Here is a 24,019-nt window from a genome sequence, read left to right as displayed (position 1 = left end):
AAACTCATATATTATTATAATAAATAAATTATATACAGTAAAATTTAATAGCTAGTAACAATAAAAGAAATTAATATTTTTTATGTATTAGAGTTTAAATTTCTCTACATACATTTATATTATTTATATTTTTTATTTGATTTAATTTTTTTATATTTATTTTTTAAAATTAATTTTAACTTCTATAATCATATAAAAAAATACTTTAATATTATTTATAATAATATTATTCTTTTTTTAGTTCACAATTTAGTTGTTTCTTTTTTATTATTTTTTATTATTTTTTACCTCTATTATTATATAAAAATACTTTAGTATATTTTAAATTCACATAACAAATTGTTAGTGAGATTAATTTATATTATTTTATGTCATATTTTATAATAATATAAAACATAAAAATTTAATTCGTAGCATATAAATACTTACTAAAGTAAATTAATTAACAAAATATTTGAAAAAAGATAATTTTATATTTTATTAGATGTAAAATCATAAAAATTATGAAAAAATTATAAAGACCGAGATATTCTTTTATTTGACAAATATTTATTAATTTTTTAATTAAAAACTTAATTATAATTATATCTATTATCAAATATATCTCATTATATTTGATTATATAAAATTTTAATTTTTGGCCTCTTCATAGTTAGATTTATGGATCCGTCCCTATCTAAAATTGAGTAAGAATTTTAAAAATAGATCCGATCATTATTTAAAGTCGGGTCCGGATTAAGGCGAACCTGACTTCACTGGTCCATGTGTACTCTAAGAAAACTAAAAAAGGTACATGTTTAAATTAATTCTAATATTATGTTATATTAATTATAAGCTCATTGTTTTATTTTTATTCACACTTGTTGAATTAGAAAATAGACCAAAGAAGCATTAAATTAGAATTTATGAAAAAATTTCAATTCAAATATGAATATCAACTACTCGATAATAAGTATGTTTTTTTCTTCATTATAAATAAGAGCATTATAATTTTTTGATATAAAATTTATCAAGATCCGAACTCTATCGGTCTAGACTGGATTTTAGTATAATCTGAAAGTAGTGTGATTTCACCGGATCTAAGGTCGGGTAAGGCTTTTAAAAATAGGCCAATGAGTTATAGCTCAAATTGTATAATCTCCTCATACTCATCAAACACTTTGTTTGATTTAAAAGAATTTAGAAGGAAAGAAAATAAAAGAAAAGAAAATGGATGGAAAAATTAGTTTTCCATTGTTTGGATGAAGAAAGAAAATGAATGAAAAATGTAAAAGTACATGTGGGACATATGTTAAAATTTTCTCTCCAAAATTGAGAAAAAAACTTAAATTGGAGTAGAAAATGGGTAAAATTACAAATTTGTCATTATAACATTGGTATATTATAATTTATGAAGGGTATTAATGTAATTTCATTTAGGTATGATTTTCTCTCTTCTTATTTTTTTTTTCCATCCAAATAAAAGAAAATTTTTTTTCTACTTTCTTTTTTTTATTTTCTCTTCATCCAAACAACACAAAAAAAAATTAACTTTTTCTTTTATTTTATTTCCTCTCATTTTCTTTTCACCCATTTTCTTTTCATCCATTTTTTATTTTGTATCCAAACAAAGTGTAAGAGATCGCGGATTCGAGTTTTCCTATCTTTGGTTAAAAAAAAGTTTTTAAAATAGACCCGGTCATTATTTAGGGTTGGATTCAGGTCAAAACAAACTCGAGTTTACTCGACCCACATATATAACCTGACTAATTAAAAATACAAAAATATTTGTTATGCAAGACATTTAAATTTGTCTGTTTAAAATATATTAGAATAAATAAGTTTTTTTATAAGAACTTAAATATCTCATATTTTAAAAAGTGAAGAGTATTTTCATATATTTATTGAGTAATTTTTATATTTTTAAATATAAATACCATTATATGGTGATATAAATAAATAAATAAATAAATTATCATAAGAATTTATCTAGGATAATATGATGATTTTGTTTCTAATGTAATTTATATAAATAAAAAATCCTAAAAATTAAAGGGGAAAAAATGAATTTGTGAATCGTTTTTCAAAGTTAGTTGCAATCCTTCAATTAATATATGCTAAGTTGCATTTATAACTGAAGTTGGAAAATTGGGGAAGGCAGCAACAGTGTTAGTCAAAAACTCGCTTCAAAACTGGAATTGAAGTTGAAAAAAAAGTAGTGGAAGTCGGTGAAGAAAGAAAGAGCGAAGAAGCAGCAGATGGGTGTGAGTGTGAATGGCGTGGCGGTGAGGGTAGCTTTGGCGGTGGTGGCGCTCTGCATTGGAGGCTACATTTTGGGTCCCCCTCTCTATTGGCACCTCCGAGAAGCCATTGCTGCTTCTTCTTCTGTTTCTCTTTCTTCTTGTGCTCCTTGCGTCTGCGATTGCTCTTCCCAACCCCTTATTTCTCTTCCTCAAGGTTCTTCTCTCATCCCCCTTTCTGGGTTCTTAGATCTCATCTCAAAGTTCACAACTTTCCCATCAATTCCTCTTTTTTTCCCTGTTTTCTCTGTTTATAACTGTTTTTTATCAGTTGTTCTGTTTCTACTTTGGATCTAAATACAGGAACTTTTATGAGATCTTCGTTTAGATTTCTATTTTAATTTTATTGTTATTAAAATTGGTATTCGGAATCAATGACTATTGAGAAAGCATAAGGAACTTGTGTTAGTTCGGGATTCAGTGATATGCAATGCATACAGTGGGAGCAATTATAGTTTTTTTTTTTATGGTTCCTTTCACTTGATCTAAGCTAAAAAGATGCTTATTTCAGTTTTTTTTTTTGTCTTTATTTGTGCAGGTCTTAGCAACGCTTCAATTGGAGGTTGGTTTCTTTATCCTAAATGAACTTCAACTTCATATTTACATTACTGCTTATTGTTATTATCATAACCTCTCTGTGATTCCATGTAATGCACACTTGTGTGGTGGTAGAAGCTCAAGTGAAAGTTACTTTCACTTTGAGCACTAAGCTAGCTTGTTTCCCCTATAGTTTTGTGTGTTTTCCCCTTTCTATGATCGGTGGCAGATTTCTTGTGTTTGGTTTTTTTAGGATCTGTTGAATACAATATAGACTCTTTTTACATCTATCTAGATTTGGTGTCCACTTCACAGAAATGAATACTAAACAAATTTGGATGTAGACTTGTTTGGATTACATCATGCTGTTAATAAGATGTGACTCTTTTTTATTACATAAATTGCTCTCAAGAGTAAACATTTTATTTTACCTGCACCTGTGTGATCCCAAAAATACTGTTTCTATTACTGGATTTTAGATTTAACTCATTTTACTAACTGATGTTTCTTTTCTTGATTAATTGTTAAGATTGTGCAAAGCACAACCCGGAGGTGAATGGAGACACCGAAAAGAACTTTGTGGAGCTACTGTCGGAAGAATTGAAGCTGCGGGAAACTCAAGCCTTGGAAAACCAGCACCGTGCCGACATAGCCCTACTTGAGGCCAAGAAGGTTGCATCTCAGTATCAGAAGGAATCAGACAAGTGCAATTCAGGGATGGAGACGTGTGAGGAGGCCAGGGAAAGGTCCGAGGCGTCATTAGTGGCACAGAAGAAGCTAACTGCGTTGTGGGAGCTGAGAGCTCGCCAGAAAGGGTGGAAAGAAGGGGCCACCAAATCCAGTTCAAAGTCTCAAGCAAAAGCAAAAGTACAGAGTGCTTAGACATGATTTAGCCTCCATTGTTGCCCTCTAGTTTCATTTCGTTGAATAGCAAATCATCAACATAATAGGTCACATATGAAAGTTAAGGTATTCATGAGAAGCCACAAGTGTAGAGTCAATGCAAATGCTGTTGTATTTTTAACTAGGAATTTATTATACATGTTTTGGGTGTTGAAAGCTGGAAACTTCTACAGCTCATATTATTCTTTTAAGAACTTTCCTTCATACTTCTTCTACAAATCAAACAAAGGTCTTTCACTATGTCTCTTTCTATGTTTAAAAGAGTGTCAAGTGAGAAGGAGTTCAAAAGATTGAAATACCTTCAAAGTCTTTTTTTTTTCTCCATCCAATTGGTAAAGGAGAGTAAATTTCTCCTTGTTTTTCTGTCTCTTCCTGTCCCTTCTTCTCAATCATTATAAAATGCTCAAACATGACCTACAAGGCTACAACCTTTTATAGTGATTTAACACATTGCATTGTGTTTCTTTTGATGAATATGAAGTAAGAATGATATAAGAAACAACCATTTTTTATGGATGCTATTAACTCAAGTTAAAAGATAAAAAGAAATTAAAAAAAACTATAATTGATATATGCAACAAAAGATAATACAATTTATTGTTCTCAAATCTGAAATGATAATATAATGATGAGACAAATACCATATGCCTTGCCAAGTAGTGGTCAATCATAGCAATGCCTGTGTCTGCAAAACTGCATTTATCAAATACGGCAATGGGGGCAATGTAATTTGTCCTCATGTACCTCGTGATCCCAACTTCATGGCCCATAGCCCCATACTGAAAAAAAAGGGTGGAAATTTCTACCTTTTTCCTTTTTTTTTTTTTGTTGGGGAGCAGGGGACTTTTACTTTGTTGAATTATTCCCATTAAGAGAAGAATTTTCTTTCCTTTCCGTTTTTTTTTTTTAATTCCTCATTTCATAGAAAATTGTGCTTATATTGTAGTAGTATCTAATTGCTATAATTTACTTGGAGAAAGAAATATTCCTTCCTTGAAGAATATGCGAGTTCTTTCCAATATGGAAAAAGTAATTTCATGGAGATGCTAAAGGCCCCCGATCTATGGACAAATTCTATTCCATTTTGTAGACTTCTCAACACAATTGTGATTGAAAATTTTTAGAAAAATTCAAGAACTCTGATGAAGAACTCTGATGATTGTATAGTGGCGGGTGACTTGAGGATGTGGTCATTTGGGGGCTGAAGGAAAGGGACATGCTGTAAAATTCTCAAAATGCACAGGCATTTTAATTGCCATAACTTTTTTGTTTTTCAAAAATGAATATTCTAATCAGTGAAAAGAAAATACATTGAAGAAAAAAAGGCTAACAAATACTCTAAAGAAACTCTTCAAAGATACTAAAATAGAAAAATTAAATAAAAAAATATAAACCAAATGTAAAGTTTTTAAGTTTTTGATGCATTAAATGCATTAGAAAACCAAAACTTTCCACTTTCATCCTCTTAATTAATCATCAAGGAACTCTCTAACTAAATCCCATTACTTGTTATCTTTCCATTTTTATAGTTTTGACAAATGTTAACTATATTTAAATGGGATGATTGACTACCTTTTTTTTTTTTTGCCCAATGGACAGAGCAACTATGATACACTAAGTATTATGAGTTTATGACAAATCCCGTTTTTCAAGTCCCAAACCTAATCTAACAGTGCAATAGTTTAGTTGGCTCAATATAACATACACTATGTGAATACATAACATTCCATATGATCATTGAGCTTGACAAGTAGTAGACTTGATTGTGATCACAAATTGAAAACATAGATTGAGTTTGAGAATAACAACATCTTGCTTATGTTATTACTGAAGCTTGTGAGAAGGAGATACAAGCTAAGTATGAACTAGTATTCACATATAGACATCATTAAAGAACATGGTACAAAAGAAGTTAAAAGGCTTGAACAATTCACTTGGCAAAACGAGCAGTCCACTCTCCAGCAACAAGATCATGTTTTGCTTTGTTTTCCAAATACAAGTGAGCAATGGCAGGGACAACAGCGTTATCTGGAACAACCATCATCATAACTCTTAAGTGAATCCATTCCACATTGTGAGGTTGAGGAGAGCGGAAGAACTTACAAGTGATCTAATTGCAGTTAGCACTTTGGTAATGGTTAGTGCTGGACTCCAACCATCCTTCAACAGTTAAAAGAATTCAAGGCAGAACTTACATATTGAATTACTCAGAACAAAATCAGTTTACAGGATTAAGTATTCTAATTCTAGCAAACAAAACATGGTGAAGAACTGAAGATGATCAATTAGGAGTACTTGGGGAGGGTTGAGGGGATAATCAGAAAGAAATATGATGTCAAGGAAAAATATGCCACTTTGGTATGCAGTTTCTGTAGACAAGTGAAAGAGAGAGAGGGAGCAGATATGAATTTAAGATTAGAAATTGAATTGAAATGGCATAGCATAGCAGAGCAGACCAGGGGGGCCAATGATGGTGGCAGAGCAGTGTGGAGGAGGGTCGTTGTTGAGCTCCACCATCTCCCTATGTATCCTCTTGCTCGATGCTGACACAGACGTTGTCGGCGCCCATGAATAGGTTGGTGCTGAGCTCGAAGAGGGTCTTCCTGATGTCATCATCACTCAGAGTCAGAGTCACACAGAGCTGCACATTCTGCAGATTCAATAGCTTCTTGGCATAGCCACTACCAGTGTATGGTTTCGATAACCCTGCTCTTATTTAGTGAGTTTGGATTAAAGTTTGTATGGACGGTAATTTATATTAAATTGATTTTATAAACTTAATTTTGATAAAACCAAGCTAGTTTCAACGTCATTTATGTTTAATAATTTTGTATTAAAATAAATATTATTTAAATTAAAATTATATTTAGATAAAAATAATTAAAAAATATAAATTTATATTATTTAACAATGACATTAAAAAAATATTTATTTATAAAACATAGTCATACAAAAAATAAAATTAAAAAATTATTATGATTGTTCTTAGTATCTCTTATTATAAATGAGATTGAAGGATAAAATTAGTAAAAAAAAAAACTAATTTTTTAATCTAACAATTGAACGCAAAAAAAAAACGCAAAAATTATAATTTATTGCTTCTGATTAGTGGTGGCAAAGCGATCCGTCCACTCCAACCCCCTGTTTTAGGCCAACACTATAAACGGGCGGGTCGGCCAATCCTACGCAACTAAAGTGGGTTCAAAATGCTAGTTCGTTCCACTTTTGGTGATCTGACAAGCTAGTCCGCTTAACTATTTTTATTTTTTTAAAAAAATAAAATTCATTAAAATTAACAAAAAAATAATAATTAAAAAATCAAATACAAATAAAAAAAGTTAAATTATAATATATTTTTTTACTATCTTTTTTTTAACTTCAATAAAATTGTTCAAAATAATATTTGTTAATAGAACCATCTTTATTTTAAAAAATAAGTCACATAATTTGAACATATATACGAACTTGTAAAATAAATAAATAAAGTTAATAACTAAAAGAAGAATAAAAAAAGGTATTTAAAAATTATATAATTATTAATTTTGTAGTAGTAATCATTTTTTTATTTAATTAAAAAAATAAAAAATAAAAATCCTTGGTCCAATCCGCTCTACCCCGTCAAAGTCCGCAAATTTGGCGGTACGAGTTTGACAGATGTTATAAATTAGGCGGGTTTCAAATCTTAGTCCAACCCGTCTCGAGTTTGACGAGTTGGCCTGATGAATTCAACCTGTTTTACCACCGGTACTTCTGGTGAACGGAAGTTAAAATCCAAAATCATATTGACGTGTTTAAAAAAAAAAAGTTAGCCAAACAAAAATTTCTAGCGTTAAATTAAACGTACTTTTTGTATTTTTAATGCTAAACCAAACACTCTAAACTATCATTATTTATTGGATTAGCTTAAACATTTTTTTTTCAATCTGACTTTCTTTTTTACAAGCTCAGTTAACGTGAATGACTGAAACTTTTATGACTTGTTTATGATTTACTACTTTAATTGAAGCCACTTTTAAGAAATAAATACAGAAAAGTTTTTATTAGAAAGATCAATATTTAAGTATTTTATGTACCAATTATTAGGATAATGTCAATTAATAAATTCAAAATATTTATTTTTAATGTATTTTTTATTTTAAAATCTGAACCAATGTTTTTAACTTCTAAGACAATACCCAATTAGCAAGATTTTTAATTATATTAAAATTTTTAGGGTCTTTCAAACCACGAGTTGTATCACTTAGACTTGATCCACACACGCAAGATTAATTATATTGAAATATAATATTATCATAAAATAATCATGAATATAAAAATTTGTATAGATAAAGGGCACTACTATGTCCGAACTATTCAACATAAGATAAATTATATTTTTGCTTCTCCACAGTTATCTGGTTATTATAAATCTATTGAAGGATTTTTGTAGAAACAAATGAGAAACTAGCTAGTCAAAGAAGAATGGAGACTGGAGATTATAACTGGTTAGGAGAAAAAGGACCTCACAAGTCACACCACACAGGGCCTTAACTTTATTAGCTATAACAACTAACAAGTTTGTCAGTTAGACAGTTGCTGTTCAACAGACAGTTACTTGTTCAACCAATCTTATTCATCCGATTACATTAGTAGTTAAACTTAATTAGTTGAATCAGTTGGTGGCTCTCTCATAAATAAAGTATACTGAAAATTACGTATAATCGTATTTTCACTCTCATCGTCTACTAAGCGTGGCCCCCAGTGTCTTAGTTTCACATCTACAATTTAACTTCAAAAGGAAATGTATTTTGTTAACTATAAAGCCTCATACAGACAACAAAAAACACTATAAAGCCTTATATGCATTCAATATAAACTGAAAAAGAATTGTGAAGTTTAAATTTTTAATATATTTATTATGTATTTTATTGACAAAATTTAATTTTTTTTATTAATAATAATTTAACATATGCAAAATTGATACAAAATGCAGAATAAATTGAGTCACAAGGGCGGGGCGGCATTATAAATAAAGGCACGTTGATTTCCGAAAAGTGTGACTCTGCAGTCTGCAAACAGAAACAGTTACAGACTTACAGTTACAGTTTTGTTAATGGCGACCACGAAGATCACACTTCTCCCTCTCTATGAGAAAATATGGGAGAAGCACAAATTCTCAAGATTCATGGATTCCATCACTCTTCTCCTCCTTCTGATGCTTCTTTCTTACCGTCTCTGTTCCCTTTACAACTTCTTCACTCTCCCTTCCTTCCTCGCTCTCCTCTGCGAGTCATGGTTCACCTTCACTTTCCTCACCACCATTTCGACCAAATGGACTCCTTCACACACAAGAACCTACCTTAACCGCCTCTTCCTTCGGGTTCCTCATCTTCCACCTGTCGACCTGTTTGTTACAACGGCAGATCCAGTTCTTGAACCACCAATCATAACGGTCAACACTGTTCTCTCACTGTTGGCGCTTGATTACCCTTCCAACAAGCTTTCTTGCTATGTCTCCGATGACGGTTGCTCCCCTCATACCTTCTATGCTCTTGTGGAGGCTTCAAAGTTTGCAAAGCTTTGGGTTCCTTTCTGCAAGAAGTTCAATGTGCAAGTTAGAGCACCGTTTAGATACTTCTCAGGTGATTCTAAAGCCTATAACAGCGACATCCCTGGATTTAAACAACAAAGGTTGAAAATGAAGGTAATAATATATAATTATTTGAATGAATAGTATGTAGTATTTTCTTGAAATAGTTATGATACAATACTATTTCTTTATGCAGGAGGAGTATGAGCTACTTTGCCAGAAGATTCAAAATGCAGATAAAAAATCTATTCCATGTGAGCTTGTTGACGAATTTGCAGACTTCTCAGAAACTCAGCAGAGAAATCATCCCACCATAGTTAAGGTATAGAAAATGTGTATACAAAGTTTCACTTCTTTCTTAATTGTTTTACTGAATTTATTGGTTTCTAACATTTAGCACTACATACAAATCATAAAGGTTGCAATTAATAATAATTTCTTGTCTTTATAGTTGACCGAATATGCCACTATGTCCTCTTTTTTATGTAATAATAATCACACATGCTATTTTAGATAATTTCAACCTACCCATGAATTAAAAAATTTGCAAGTTGCAAGACTGAATTGATGAATCCCAAAATATGCGCATAATGCTGAATCGGACAAAGAAATAAAGTGGGAAAGTGAGATCTCATTTATTTGCCAGTTTTTTACCACTTGAATACATTATATTAGATCTCACAAGCCTAAAAAGACTTACAATATAATTAATAGAATCTAATAAAATTTTCTTACCTATAGAATAATGACTATTTTTCTTAAGGGTATGTATAATTATGTCAACCTATAATCAGTTACAATGTTACATCCATTTATAGCCTAGAAATGTAACCAAGTTTATGATGTATTATTTATTTTGTATTTTCTTAAAGCTGGTTCTTAAATTAGTTAATAATACCTTGTTAATAGGTGATATGGGAGAACAAAGAAGGGGTCTCAAATGGGGTGCCCCACTTGATCTACATATCCAGAGAGAAGAGACCAGAACATCCACATCATTACAAAGCTGGTGCTATGAATGTGTTGGTAATTAGATTAATCATTCTTCATAACTAGAACTCCAATATGACATGAATGAAAACTTATTATTGAGTCTGTTGATTTAAAATTATGAACAGACTAGAGTCTCTGGATTGTTGACAAATGCTCCGTTTATGCTGAATGTGGATTGTGACATGTATGTGAACAATCCTGAGGTTGTTCTACACGCACTCTGCATTTTGTTGGACTCAAACGGTGAAAAAGAAGTTGCATTCGTTCAATGTCCACAGCGATTCTATGATGCAGTAAAGGATGACGCTTTTGGAAATCAGCAAGTGGCTTTGCCTTTGGTGAGTCATTTCTTATCATATCACACAAGAAATTTATTATCCGTAGTCATTTCTTATCTATGAACTATGATGAGAAGCAATAATAAGGTGTATTAAGAAATTAATGTTCACTTGTTATAAAAAAAAATGCAGTATATAGGAAGTGGATTTGCAGGACTACAAGGGATCATATATGCAGGAACAAATTGTTTCCACAGGAGAAAAGTTATTTACGGCAAATCTCCCGATCTTGACATTCAAAATGGGAACAAGGATCATGTTTTCATCAATGGTACTAATAATTAAACTAAGCTATATTCAAAATTATATTACTATATGGTATAAGTAATTCTCAATTTCATAACATCTTGCTCTCTTTGGCAGGAATATTATCAGAAAAGGAAAAAACAAAAACATTTGGCAATTCAAAGGGGTTCGTCAAATCAGCTGCTAGTGCTTTGGAGCAAAAGACATTCGTTTCCAATGATAATTCCATACACCTTGATCATGAGGAAGTGAACAAGGTTTCTAGTTGTGAATATGAATACAACACCGCCTGGGGTAAACAGGTGAGTATGCCAATAGGATATGAAAAATTATATAACATCAATTTTATTTTTTTTTTTGACTATTTACATCCAGTTTTTATAACACCTTGCATTACATATTTCATTTATATATTAAAAATGTTCGTAAAATATGAGAAAAAAATATTTTTTTATACCATAAAAGAATGTGTAATATCAAAAAATGAAGCAGCTATAATTTTTCATTATAGAATTGGGGAATATCTTAAGTACAATATTGGGATCATACAGGATGAGATATCTGGAGCTTATTAAATAGTGTGACAGTACAAAATTGTTATATAATATATGAAATAAGTAAAATCACATTTAAAAGAATCAAAGCTACCCTTTTAAATTTGAACAATGGATTATTTAGATACATTATTTTTAATGTAAATTTAGAAGAAGATTCCCTTTTTTACCTATATTTTCTTGGGTATTTGTGGTAAAATGCTAATTTGTTGTTGTTTTATGTTTGTTTTGAGAATATTCAGGTGGGGTGGATATATGGGTCAACATCAGAGGATGTGTTGACTGGGCTGAGATTTCACACAAAAGGTTGGAGATCTGAATTTTGCACAACAGATCCAATAGCATTTAGGGGATGCTCACCTCAAGATAGTATAGGCCAGATGGCCCAACATAAGAGATGGTCCTCTGGCTTGCTTGAAATTTTCCTAAGCAAGCACTGTCCTATCTTTGGGACCCTTTTTGGTAAGCTACAATTGAGAGAATGTTTGGCATATATTTGGATCACTACTTGGGCCTTAAGATCTGTCCCTGAAATCTGCTATGCTCTTCTACCTGCCTATTGTATCATCACCAATTCCACCTTCTTGCCAAATCAGGTCACCACAAAACTTACTACATACAATTGGTATTAACAATAATAACGTTTTATACATGTGATATTAATTTGTATATAATTCTTGTGCAACCGATACAAATAAATGTATTATAAGATAATTTAATTCTAGTATACCTATTTATAGTAGTTGTACAAGAGTTACACACAAATTAGTGGTTCATGTAGCATTTGTGAATTTGGACAATGTTTTAATTTCATGCACAATTATGGTTATGTAGGGAGCAGGTTTATGGATACCAGCTACACTGGTATTGATCTACAACGTATCTACATTGTTAGAGCAAGTGTTAAGCGGGTTGTCAATTCGGACATGGTGGAACAACCAGAGGATGGCAAGAATAACAACCATGAATTCCTGCTCTTTTGGATTCTTGGCTATAATACTCAAGCAACTGAGAATATCAGACACAGTCTTCGAAATAACAAAGAAAGAGGAACCTTCTTCTAGTGACGATGGGAATTCTGGAAGGTTCACCTTCAACGAGTCTCCCATCTTTCTACCAGGGATAACTATTTTGCTTGTTCAACTCACTGCTTTGGTTATCAACTTCTCAATCAGAAGAGGGAGCAACACACATTATGGTTTTGGTGAAGTGTTTTGCAGTGCCTATGTGGTTCTATGTTACTTGCCATTCTTGAAAGGCTTGTTTGGGAGAGGAAAATATGGGATTCCATTATCCACAATATGCAAGTCAACTCTGCTGGCTTTTCTGTTTGTGCAATTATGTAGGAGCCAAAGCAGTTAAATTTTTCAACCATTACAATTTTGAATAAGTCAATTATTTCTAATAATTTCGAGTAAATCCTATAATTTTTGGATTTAAATCTTGCTATTATTTTATATTTTTTATTTGTTTCTCTAATTTTATGTACGATTTTGATTTTATATTTTGATCTGTTGATAATAACTCGATCTAACAATCAAGAGAATAAAAAAGTGAAATAATGATGTTCTCCATCATTATAAATGTAAAATTGACTTTCCTAATAAATTTGAGTTATAAATCAATTATAAAAAGAATGAAATATAACTACAAAGAACAAAGATATAAATATGTTTTTTTTAGGTCGAAACACTATTATAAATATTATTTGAAATTAATATTGAGTTATGCTTTCCACTGGAGTATTTTTTGTTTTTCTAGAGGATAAATAAAATTTATTATTTTTAGTTAACAGTTAGTTATTCATATTAAAAAATATAAATTAAAAATATGTTATAAATTATTAAATAAAAGAAATTGGATGAATAGCTAAAAGTAAGTAAATTCCTGTGCAGCTCTAGAAGTGAAGCTGAGGAGGTGATAACAACTCGTGAGGGAGTAGACAAGGATATATATTGGTCCACCCAAAGGATAATACAACATATCTATTATCAATTTATTATCCTTTTACTAACAAGATTGAATGTGATTAATTGCATGCTCATCACATAACTTTAGTAATATTCTAAAATATCTCAAAATAATAAAAACATTTTATTGAAAAAATTTAAATGATGCCGACTGCTATAGTTTACTTATAATTACAATTTCCTTATATTCTAATAATATGTATGCATGTATCCTTAACTTGGATTAAACACATCCACCTCAAAGAAAACACATGGAAAGGGAATTCATTTGGCCCTCTGAAGGGCAGTGATGGAACTAGAATTCCCCTCAATAGAATCATACCTACGAAACAAGTGGGCTACAATCAAAGCAGCTGTAAGGGGCACAATGTCTTTTCCAGCGCACTGCTTATTGGACGAAGTAGCGGACCCACTCTGAGGCCCATTGGACCAAAATAAGTAGTCCAACAATTGGGCCCCATCGTTAGCGAACCGGTCCGGCTTAAAACTCTCCGGTTCTTGAAACACAAGTGGGTCTCGCATAACAAGTTTCTGGTAGCCGCAGAGTAACTCGCCCTTGGTGACTCGGAAGGCCGAGTCGTGTGAACTCAGTGTGAAATCCTTTCTTGCGCGGGCGTACTGGAGGGGAACCGGTGGGTTGAGGCGGAGCACCTCGTAGACGACGGAGTTGATGAGTGGCATGTCTTTGACCGAGTTGAGGGTGAGGGTTGACCCGCCATTTTCCCTTGCTTCCTTTGCCAGTTTGCGTTGTAAGCCTGTGGTGTCGGTGGCTATGGCGTCAATCAGGCTTGGGAGGAATACGGAGAAGCCTCCGAATGCGTTGAATCCAAGCACGAAGAGAAGGTTGTGAATGGATTCTTCTTCGGTCAACCCAAACTCGAGCTTGCCTCTGTTTACAACCTCCTTACCTGGATTTGTTTGATTTGCATGAAAAAATAATCAATTAATTATGAAAATGACATGCAAAGATAGGAATAATATTAATAATGGTGTGTACCATGTTGTTTGATGAAGTTGTAGAGGTTGTTGTAGTCACCACTGACAAGGAAGAAAGGATAGGCGAATGAGTGGAGGAAGATCTCCTCTAAGGGCTGGAGAATGCCTATGGGGACTGTGGGCAGGAGCTGAAGGGCCAACCAGCGGTCAAACATAAGGTAGCCGCCGTCCGCGATCTTGGCGTCGACGGAAGGGTCGGCTCCGGAGAGGGTCTTGGTGAGGAAGGTGAAGAGGAACTGCTGTAAAGGGAAAAGGTAGCTCGCAGAAGAGGAATTGGAGAGTGTGGATTCGAGGTTGTCACACATTTTGTCTAGGTTTGATACTAGTTCAGATGCCCATATTCCTGAGCTCCGTTTAAGGATGTCCATTGTGAAATTCTTCACCTGTTGTATTGCACACCATTAGCAACATCTATTATTCAATAATTCAAATTATTTTTATCTACTTATCTTTAAAAATGCTATTATAATTTATGGTGATTGCTACGGTACGATGATAAATTAATACGTACCGATACGTTTAAAACATAGACAAATAACAATAAGCCATGTGGAATTTATTTTCCACGTCAGCATTTAATTTTTTTTTTTTTAAATATATAATATATCACCACTTTTACTAAAACATTCTTTTAATTAAATAAAAATAAAAAATAAATTGTATTTAATTTTAATAAAAAGACTTAAACATCCTTCTTTTATTTGATTAGACAAAAATACCTTTTTAAATTAATCAAATTATAAAATTCAATTAATCTTAATTTTATAATTTCAAATAATTAAAACAACAAAATAAAAACATATTAAAAAATAAAAAATCAAAATTGTTCTTCGTCTAGGTTAGAAACCTTCATCCTTCTAAATTAAAAACCTTCATCGTTCATGCCTCTAAAAGTTTCGATCTTCTTCATCTTTTTCTTCTCTCCTCTTCCTATCCTCTCTCGCTGCTCTTGGATCTCTCTCACTGCGTTGCACGACGCCATTGTTTTGCTGGGATGCCCTAGTCAATTACCCAACCCAGCAACCTTAGCTCCACACACCGGCTAAACGCGAACCAATCCCTCCCATCACCCTCGAGCTCCTCCTTCCTCTCTCCGTCATCGATCTCACTCCCTCACCTCCGTCCATCTTCCGCCGCCGTTGATGAAAACCGGAAAAGCGGCGGTTTCTGATTAACCGACCGGTTCAGGAAAATATTTTCTTTTGTTCCTTTTCCAAAACGACGTCGTTTTGGTTTATTTAAAAAAACAAAGAACAAAAGCCCTACGGGCTACCAATCCCCACCCCCACCCGACCCCAGTTTCCACTTTCCCTCCCCTTTCCCCCCCAACCCTAACGGCGCCTAAGCCTAACCCTATCAGCCCTCCGCCAGTCCGCCTCACCTCACTCACCCAGCCCCAGCCCCCAGCCGCCCGCCGTCATCCTCTTCGTCTCACCGCCGGTCTGAACTCTGAAGGAACCGACTCAACCAAGGGAGTAGGAACAGGACAGATACAGACCCGCCACCCGCGAACTCGCCGTTGCCGCGAACTCGCCGTTGTCGCGCAGTCGAACTCGCCATTCCAGCGCCGTCGCCCTCGCCCAGTCGCCATTGCTTTTCCGATCGAACTCGCCGTTGCCTCGCCCTTCTACTCTGTGACTCTGTCAAACAGGTAAGCTCCAGTTCTATAATCTGCTTCTGCTCTGTTCTGCACTTGAAGTTTAATGATTGTTCTGTCAAATGCATTACACCTGCTCTGTTCTGCATTGCACTTGTAAGTTGTAAACTTACTTTTTTTCTGCACTTCTTGCTGACTTGCTGTTATGAATATGAATATGCTTGTTGAAATTGTTAAGCTGAATATCCTTGTTGAAAGCTTGAAATATGAAACTGTTGAATATGCTTGTTGAAATTGTTAAGCTGAATATCCTTGCTGACTTGTAAGTTGTAAATTTGTTGTTTTGTTGATTTGTACTGGAAATATGAAACGGTTATGAATATGAATATACTTGTTGAAATTGTTAAGCTGAATATCCTTGTTGAAAGCTTGAAATATGAAACTGTTGAATATGCTTGTTGAAATTGTTAAGCTGAATATCCTTGCTGACTTGTAAGTGAAAATGTCCCCCAACACCAACTTGGTTGACTGGTAGCCAAACCCAATTTCTTTTCAGGGGCCTTATATTAGAAATGATTTAAAATAAAAGGAATGGTAAGATAGAAACAATAACAAGTCCAAATAGAGAAGATGTGGACTAAAATTAAAATCCTAAAGTTAGGTACTCGGTGCTGGTATCTATGTCCATCCTAATTGAAATACTTGATTTTTGGTAGTGTGGCTCGATTCTTGGAATCACGGGGGATGATAGAGGATGCTACTGAAGTAGCTACTGACCCTAATTACAGATTTGAACTAGCAATACAGCTTGGAATTTTATGACATGTTATCCCTCACCTAACTGTTTTTACTATAACTACTACTACCACTTGAGTCCTACCAATACTAGCTGCTTATAGTTATTAGTGTATCATATTTCATCAACAACAAAAAGCCATAGAGTTATAATCTATATATTATATTTTTAATTTATGCAATTTGAAGTTCCAATTGAGTTATTTACTCATCAAATTCTCTGCTAGCTTCATGTCAAAGAAAGCTCTATAGCAGTTCTATGCAGTTATTGAGAGAAATAACTGCCAAAAAGTTGAATATTTTGGTTAACAAAGTTAAATTTCTTGCCCCTTTCTCATATAACTCAAGCTGTTTCATGAGTTGTAAAGATTCTTTAAATGATTAAGGCTCAAATATTTATTTATCATCACATGACTTGTACTGGTTTAGGCTTATAAACAATGCTTGCCTGTTTCCTTGCATAAGAAGGTGGTTGTGAATTTTCTGTCTGTATGCTGTTTACGTATCTTAATATGTTTTGGATTGGTTTTGACTTTAGAAAAGTCAAATAATGCGATTAATGTGACTGTGATGCTATTGATATGTTTCTTTTCATGGAGTTTTGCTTTGATGCATTACTTTAGTGTTTGTGAAATTCAGGGCATGGATTGGATCTATGTGTAGTTCGAACTAGCCCTACTTGAGCATTTTCTTTTCATTGCAGACTTTTCAGATAGTCAAGGAGTTAAGGAATCTCTGCAGGAAGGTAGTTTGGACTCAAGTACCAGTGTGGAACGGGACGGCAAAGATGATCCAAAATTTTCAAGGTCTTCCAAGGAAAGTGATTTTAATGGTAAGAACTTTGATGATAGGTTTAAATCACATGTTCTCTTAGTTTTACGGCTCAGTAAAATACTTGTGCCTGAAAATTTGAAAATTAGAGGAAACTTATTCTTTAGGTTGTGAATGATTATATAGATTGTGAGATTAGTGGAATGAATTTTATTCACTTCATCCGTGCACATTGAATTGGATTTGTTCAACTTAGTACTAGTCATTAGAACTTTTATAGAAAGGTTTCAGACTTTCAGCCCTACAATTTTGTCTTAATTTGTCACTTAGTATTTTCATTCTGTGGCTCAATAGTGTGTGATAATTCATTTCACAGATGCGGTTGAGAGTCAGTTAACTGTTGAGTCAAGGGATGGCAGTCAAAATCAGCACACTAAAATTTTGCAAGGTGAAAGGGTTGAATAGGAAAACTTACCAGAATTGCAAGATCAATTGTCAGGATCCACTGCGACATCATTATCTGATTTCATTGCAGATTTACGAGCCAAAGATTGGTTAAGGACAAAGGGCATCCTCTGCTTTATGAAGCATACTCAGGGCTAATTCGTAAGCACCCTAATGTGTACTTGATAGTTGCCGGCTCTGGACCGTGGACGAATCGCTACAAGGATTTAGGGAGGCAAGTTCTTGTTCTAGGATCAATGGATCCATCCATGTTAAGAGCATTTTACAATGCTATTGACATATTTGTTAATCCTACATTAAGGCCACAAGGGCTTGATCTTACTCTAATGGAGGCAATGATGAGTGAGAAGCCACTTTTGGCATCAAGGTTTCCAAGGATCAAAGGTACTATTGTGGTTGATGATGAATTTGGCTTTATGTTTTCTCCCAATGTTGAGTCCCTATTAGAGGCAGTTGAGGCAGTGGTGAATGAAGGGAAAGAAACGCTTGCAAGAAGGGGAAAGGCATGCCGTGAATATGCAAATTCTATGTTCACAGCTAGAAAGATGGCATTAGCATATGAGAGGCTATTCCTATGCATTAAAAAGGATACATTTTGTTCCTATCCTTGACCAACTTAGATTTGATAGATACTAGTCTTTTTTGTTTACTTTTGTTGTTTTTTTTCTTAATGCTTCTTTCGTTCAGTATTACATGATCATAGTACAAATTCAAAAATGTATCAATTCATATATTGTTCTCATAACTGTAACATCTTGTCTCACACTATGGCTTCCATCTTGGAATACATAACTTCTGTATGATGATTATTTTTGCAGCCAATAAAAAAGAAGCAACAATAGTTTCAGCAATCAAAAAGAGAACTGGCAGTTCATACACATTAACATTGGCATCTTCACTGATACATAAAACAATGAAACTTTAATTTTCTTTCTTTTTTCATATTTGCTGCGATAGACTCATGCCAGAGGTACTTCTTCATTAGGCTTCTAAGGATTCTAAGACAGTCATGATGATTCTGTTTCTGCTGCGACCTTAGCAACTAAGAACAGTTGATTAACCAGAATTTGGGGTAATAGCAAAAGGACTTGAAATAGTAAAAGCCAAAAGGTCTTGGTTAAAGTCATAAAATCAATGAAGCTTGTCTTTTTGCTCTTACCAAGAAACAATAGGCCCTAAAAAATTACAAATTTGGTTTCTACTTATCATCTGGCTTTGTATATAGATCTAAATATCTCATATCATAGCCTATATAAGATATGTCAAGTTTCTGCTATGATTGCTATATACAATCCTATGGTGATCATTTCAATACAATGCTAAGAGTTAAGAAACAATTGGTGTTTGTGTTGAAATTCGGTGTCTCTCAAAATGATCATAAGCATGTTTGGTTCTCAAGAACAAGAGCAGACTAGAAACTCGTCCCACAACAGATAAGCATCCCCACGATACAAATGTCCAGAAATAGCATTTCCTTCCCATGCATACCGATGTTTCAGACAATGAGTTCCCTGGTATTGAGTAAGCATTAGAATCATACACCAGAGCAGCAAGAAAACCATAGAGAAGTGACCCAATTGGGATGTTTGTTACGAGGATGTTGTGATTAACGCTCACACTGTTAGGTCCAAAGAGTTCTGATGTAACTGACACCGCGGCTGCAAATATGAATCCAGAGCTTAAGCCAATTATTGCAGTGCCTGCATGAAGTGCTACAGCACTTTCTGGTGAAGCAAGCAAGATGAACGCAATTGGGGTTGGCATAAGCGCAATGGTTAGCCATCCAGTCCTTGCAGAGTAGAACTTACTGCCACACATAAACGATAGTATCATCATAACATGTTACAAGATTCAATTTTAAAAGAAAGACTCAGAAGTGCAATAGTTCCTGAAAAATTCATACACCACAGTATAGACTTCAAACATATACACTTTAGTCCTTATTAAACAATTACCGTTTAATCCTTGAAACATTTTAGTTTAGCTACTTTAGTTCTTAGAAGATTATGGTACATAAATTTTAGTCCTCAAGAAATTTAATTTTTTTGAAAACTAAAATATTATAAAATAGTAATTGTTTAGAGATTATTGTTTTAAAACAAAAATATCTTAAGACTAAAGTTTTATGTGACTAATCTTTAGAGACTAAGTAAAACAAATCTCTTTTGGAGACTAAAGTATAGCTCCAAGAACAAATTTCCATCCCCTACATTGGTCCCCAAAAGCACTGATATAGTATAGAGTATAAAAGGATGAGGAAGTACTTACTTTCTAATATAGTCTGGTGCTGCTGAAAGCAAACGGCCAAAAAAGGAGAAAGATGAGTATAGTGTAACAAGTGTTGAAGTACTTGAGCTCATGTATAAAGATTGTGCTATCTGTCCAAGATTGTTGCTGTAGACAAGACCAATTGTACCTCCACAGAAGTATGCAACATAGTTAAGCCAAAAATCTAACCTTCTAACAAGAACTCCAGTTGGGTGCTCTTCACCCAGCATTGCCAACTGATCCTGCCCAAACACTCTCTCACAACACACATCACTACTTTTAGCACTTTGAGTTCTATACATGGATCCATTCTCATTCATCAAGGTATAACCATCTCCATTGCTGAGAGTGCTGTTTTGGCAAGCAAAGAGTTCTTTATGGAGCTCAAGATCATTAACATGGACAAGAATGAAGCCAGAACCATCAATTCTAATGGTGGAATGAATGGTACGGTGAAACCAGTCTCTGGCATATAGATTGTGAGATTAGTGGAATGAATTTTATTCACTTCATCCGTGCACATTAAATCAAACACAGCCTTCTTCAATGAATTATCAGAATCATTAACAATGGAGTCATTCACAGTAAAAACAGTAAGATTCACACATTAATTAACACTTATTCAACAATTATTCAACCCATAACAAGTTCACAAATTAACTAACAACAATTATTCAATAATTGTTATAAAAAAAATTACCTAGAAGCTAGAAGCCCTAGAACAGAGCAGAGCAGATCCTGAGCAAGAGGGGGACAAGGGCACGACCGAAGGGATGACAGGTGGAACAGAGATAGCGCCGGCGACGATAGAACAGATCTGCTCGACAGAAAAAGGAGGCGAGCCCGGCGACGATGGAACCGAGCTGCGCGACGGTGCTTTCAAAGCTGAAACAATAGCTGCATGATGGTGCACGATACCGACGGTGGCTTCGAAGCTCGTTTCGGCGACGGCGGCGGCAGATGGACGGAGGTGAGGGAGTGAGATCGATGACGGAGAGAGGAAGGAGGAGCTCGAGGGTGATAGGAGGGATGGGTTCGCGCCGTTGTGTGGAGCTAAGGTTGCTGGGTTGGGTAATTGGTTAGGGCATTCCAACAAAACGACGGCGTTTTGCGTGCTACGCATACTGAGACGGATGAGAGAGATCCAGGAGCAGAGAGAGAGATAGAAAGAGAGGATAGGAAGAGGAGAGAAGAAGACGAAAAAGACTGAAAACTTTCAGATGTTTCTAATCCAGACGAAGAACAATTTTATTTTTTTATTTTTTTAATATGTTTAACACAGATGAAGAACAGTTTTGATTTTTGGTTTTTTTAATATGTTTTTGTTTTGTTGTTTTATTTAATTATTTGAAATTATAAAATTAGGATTAATTAAATTTTAAAATCTGATTAATTTAAAAGGGTATTTTTGTCTAATCAAATAAAAAAGGATGTTTAAATTTTTTTATTAAAATTAAAGAAAATTTATTTTTTATTTTTATTTAATTAAAAGAGTGTTTTAGTAAAAGTGATGATATATTATATATTTAAAAAAGAAAAAATTAAATGCTGACGTGGAAAATAAATTCCACTTGTTTAATTGTTATTTGTCCACATTTTAAACGTATCGGTACGTATTAATTTATCATCGTACCGTAGCAATCACCATAATTTATTTATAGGCACATACATAGTTCGGCTTCTATCTCATAAGGTGTAGTGCATGCACCTAATACATTTGATTTAATACAAACGGTTCCGCGAACTAAGGATAAAGCCAAATTAGTTAAAAAATAAGATTATAAAAAAATATTTTTTTTGTTTTTATTTTTTAAATTTTAACTCTGCCTATATTACACTTGCGGTACATAGTCAGTCCCAAACCCGGATAAAGGAGGAGAGTTGTGTTAGGTCTTCGGCAACCAACATAAAAATATAGTCGAACCCCCTTAACATGAATCAAAGACATTATTGCGCTAAAGCTAGGTCGTTGCCCGGAAGCAACGCGCCGTATGGCTCAAGTACGGTGTCAAAGCAAGAGTCGCTGCATCGATGCCTGGATGTAGTGTTAAATGAGTAAGGATTCTCGCGTTTTCGTGAACGGACGAGGGTAAATAAGCTAGTTCACAAAGTAAAAGGTAAAGGTCGAAGCGACAGAAGGTTGAGATTTGGGACATGGAACATAGGCACTCTAACAGGAAAGTCCATGGAGGTGGTGGACACCATGACAAGGAAGAAGATTAACATTATGTGCCTACAAAAAATGAAATGGGTTGGTGCAAAGGCTAGGGAGTTGGATACTTTTGGTTTCAAACTTTGGTATATAGGAAAGGTGAATAATAGGAATGTGGTTGGAATAATTGTGGATAAGCAGTGGAAGAAGGACGTAGTGGATGTCAAAATGGTGGAAGATCGGATCATCTCTATCAAACTTGTGGTGGAGGGAGGTGCTTTCCATGTGATTAGCGCATATGCACCGCAAGTGGGTTCAGACGAACAACATAAGATAAGGTTTTGGGAGGATCTAGAGAGTTTGGTTCAAGGCATACCCTTGGGAGATAAGATTTTCTTAGGAGGAGATTTAAATGGCCATGTTGGGAGAGAAGTGACTGGATATGAGAGTATTCACGGAGGCCATGGTTTCGGGGTGATCAATGCCGAGGGTAAAACTATTTTGGACTTTTCCTCAACCTTTGATCTTCTCATCGCAAATACATGTTTTAAAAAGAGAGACGGACATCTTATAACATATAAGAGTGGCATGACAAGCTCTCAAATCGACTTCTTCTTGTTGAGGAGTGTCGACTGAAAATTTTGCATTAACTGTAAAATTATCCCGGAAGAGAGTTTGACAACACAACATAGGGTGCTCGTCATGGATTTTTGCGTTGAGCAAAAGTTGAGGAAAAGACATCATACGAAGAACCCAAGGATGAGGTGGTGGCAGATGAAAGGTGAGGAACAAAGAAGCTTCCTAAGACGGGTAAGAGAAGAGGCAAAGTGGGATGGGAATGGAAGCGCGGAAGAGATGTGGAGGGAGATGGCAGAAGTTATTAGAAGAACAGCAAAAGAAAGTTTTGGTGAATTTAAAGGAATATGACCAAGAGATAAGGAGTCTTGGTGGTGGAATGCGAGTATACAAGAAAAGATAAAGATAAAAAGGGAATGCTTTAAAGAGTGATCTTTATGCCGCAATGCAGATAACTGGGAAAAATATAAGGCGGCTAAGAAAGAGACAAAAGTGGCTGTAAGTGAAGCAAGAACAAAAGCATATGAGGGTCTCTACCAGTATTTGGGCACGAAAGAAGGAGAAAAAGGTATATATAGAATCGCAAAGAGCCGGGAAAGAAGAACGAGAGATTTGGATCAGGTTAGGTGCATAAAGGATAAGGATGGAGAGGTGTTAGCTCAAGAGGAGAAGATTAATAAAAGGTGGAATAGCTACTTCTACGAGTTATTTAATGAGGGACAGAAGACTCTTCCGAGCCTTGGTCGATTATGCACAAGGGAAGAAGATCAAAACTTTGACTACTATCGAAGGATTCGAGACTTCGAGGTAAAAGAGGCTCTAAAGCAGATGAACAATGGCAGGACAGTAGGACCTGATAATATCCCGATTGAGGTTTGGAAAGGTCTTGAAGAAAAAGGCATCAACTGGTTAACCAAGCTTTTTAATGAGATTTTAAGGTCAAAGAAGATGCCTGATGAGTGGAGAAAGAGCACCTTGGTACCTATCTACAAGAATAAGGGGATATACAA

General features: G+C 34.3%; 4 protein-coding genes and 2 long non-coding RNA genes across 8 annotated transcripts; 3 read left to right on the top strand and 3 right to left on the bottom strand.

The window, feature by feature from the left end:
* The first annotated feature begins 2,107 nt into the window (after window positions 1-2,107).
* Window positions 2,108-3,959, top strand: LOC112706985 (uncharacterized). Its single transcript, XM_025758527.2, has 3 exons — window positions 2,108-2,436; window positions 2,818-2,841; window positions 3,346-3,959. Exons 1-3 carry the CDS (start codon window positions 2,238-2,240, stop codon window positions 3,696-3,698), a joined length of 576 nt encoding a protein of 191 aa, XP_025614312.1. The 5' UTR covers window positions 2,108-2,237; the 3' UTR covers window positions 3,699-3,959.
* A 1,497-nt stretch (window positions 3,960-5,456) lies between these two features.
* On the bottom strand, window positions 5,457-6,462 carry LOC112706983 (uncharacterized). Its single transcript, XR_011864773.1, has 3 exons — window positions 6,176-6,462; window positions 5,823-5,879; window positions 5,457-5,747 (listed from the first exon to the last, which is right to left on the bottom strand). It is a non-coding gene; the product is annotated as an uncharacterized lncRNA (long non-coding RNA).
* Window positions 6,463-8,758: 2,296 nt separating this feature from the next.
* On the top strand, window positions 8,759-12,860 carry LOC112706981 (cellulose synthase-like protein B4). The gene is made up of 8 exons (XM_025758525.3): window positions 8,759-9,402; window positions 9,485-9,610; window positions 10,198-10,314; window positions 10,407-10,619; window positions 10,752-10,890; window positions 10,983-11,167; window positions 11,662-12,015; window positions 12,254-12,860. The coding sequence occupies exons 1-8, from the start codon at window positions 8,812-8,814 to the stop codon at window positions 12,779-12,781; spliced, it is 2,253 nt and encodes a 750-aa protein (XP_025614310.1). The 5' UTR covers window positions 8,759-8,811; the 3' UTR covers window positions 12,782-12,860.
* Window positions 12,861-13,490: 630 nt separating this feature from the next.
* Window positions 13,491-15,268, bottom strand: LOC112706980 (fatty acid hydroperoxide lyase, chloroplastic). Its single transcript, XM_025758524.3, has 2 exons — window positions 14,387-15,268; window positions 13,491-14,297 (listed from the first exon to the last, which is right to left on the bottom strand). Exons 1-2 carry the CDS (start codon window positions 14,751-14,753, stop codon window positions 13,654-13,656), a joined length of 1,011 nt encoding a protein of 336 aa, XP_025614309.1. The 5' UTR covers window positions 14,754-15,268; the 3' UTR covers window positions 13,491-13,653.
* A 122-nt stretch (window positions 15,269-15,390) lies between these two features.
* On the top strand, window positions 15,391-18,871 carry LOC140174831 (uncharacterized). The gene is made up of 4 exons (XR_011864772.1): window positions 15,391-16,036; window positions 17,481-17,609; window positions 17,925-17,996; window positions 18,084-18,871. It is a non-coding gene; the product is annotated as an uncharacterized lncRNA (long non-coding RNA).
* LOC140174830 (protein NUCLEAR FUSION DEFECTIVE 4-like) lies at window positions 18,723-21,527 on the bottom strand. 3 transcript variants are annotated; one of them, XM_072201055.1, is made up of 4 exons: window positions 20,982-21,518; window positions 20,282-20,746; window positions 19,631-19,820; window positions 18,723-19,524 (listed from the first exon to the last, which is right to left on the bottom strand). In XM_072201055.1, the coding sequence occupies exons 2-4, from the start codon at window positions 20,599-20,601 to the stop codon at window positions 19,408-19,410; spliced, it is 627 nt and encodes a 208-aa protein (XP_072057156.1). In that variant the 5' UTR covers window positions 20,602-20,746; window positions 20,982-21,518; the 3' UTR covers window positions 18,723-19,407. The 3 variants fall into 3 exon arrangements, with proteins under 3 accessions (XP_072057156.1, XP_072057154.1, XP_072057155.1); XM_072201053.1 differs by having other exon boundaries at window positions 18,723-19,820; window positions 20,982-21,527; XM_072201054.1 differs by having other exon boundaries at window positions 18,723-19,820; window positions 20,282-20,819; window positions 20,982-21,509.
* Between the last annotated feature and the right edge of the window lie 2,492 nt (window positions 21,528-24,019).

This window comes from Arachis hypogaea, chromosome 8 (assembly GCF_003086295.3).
Source record: "Arachis hypogaea cultivar Tifrunner chromosome 8, arahy.Tifrunner.gnm2.J5K5, whole genome shotgun sequence".
Taxonomy (NCBI): domain Eukaryota; kingdom Viridiplantae; phylum Streptophyta; class Magnoliopsida; order Fabales; family Fabaceae; genus Arachis; species Arachis hypogaea.
The sequence above is the reverse complement of the archived record's forward strand: the minus strand, read 5'-3'. Positions and strand labels throughout refer to the sequence as shown.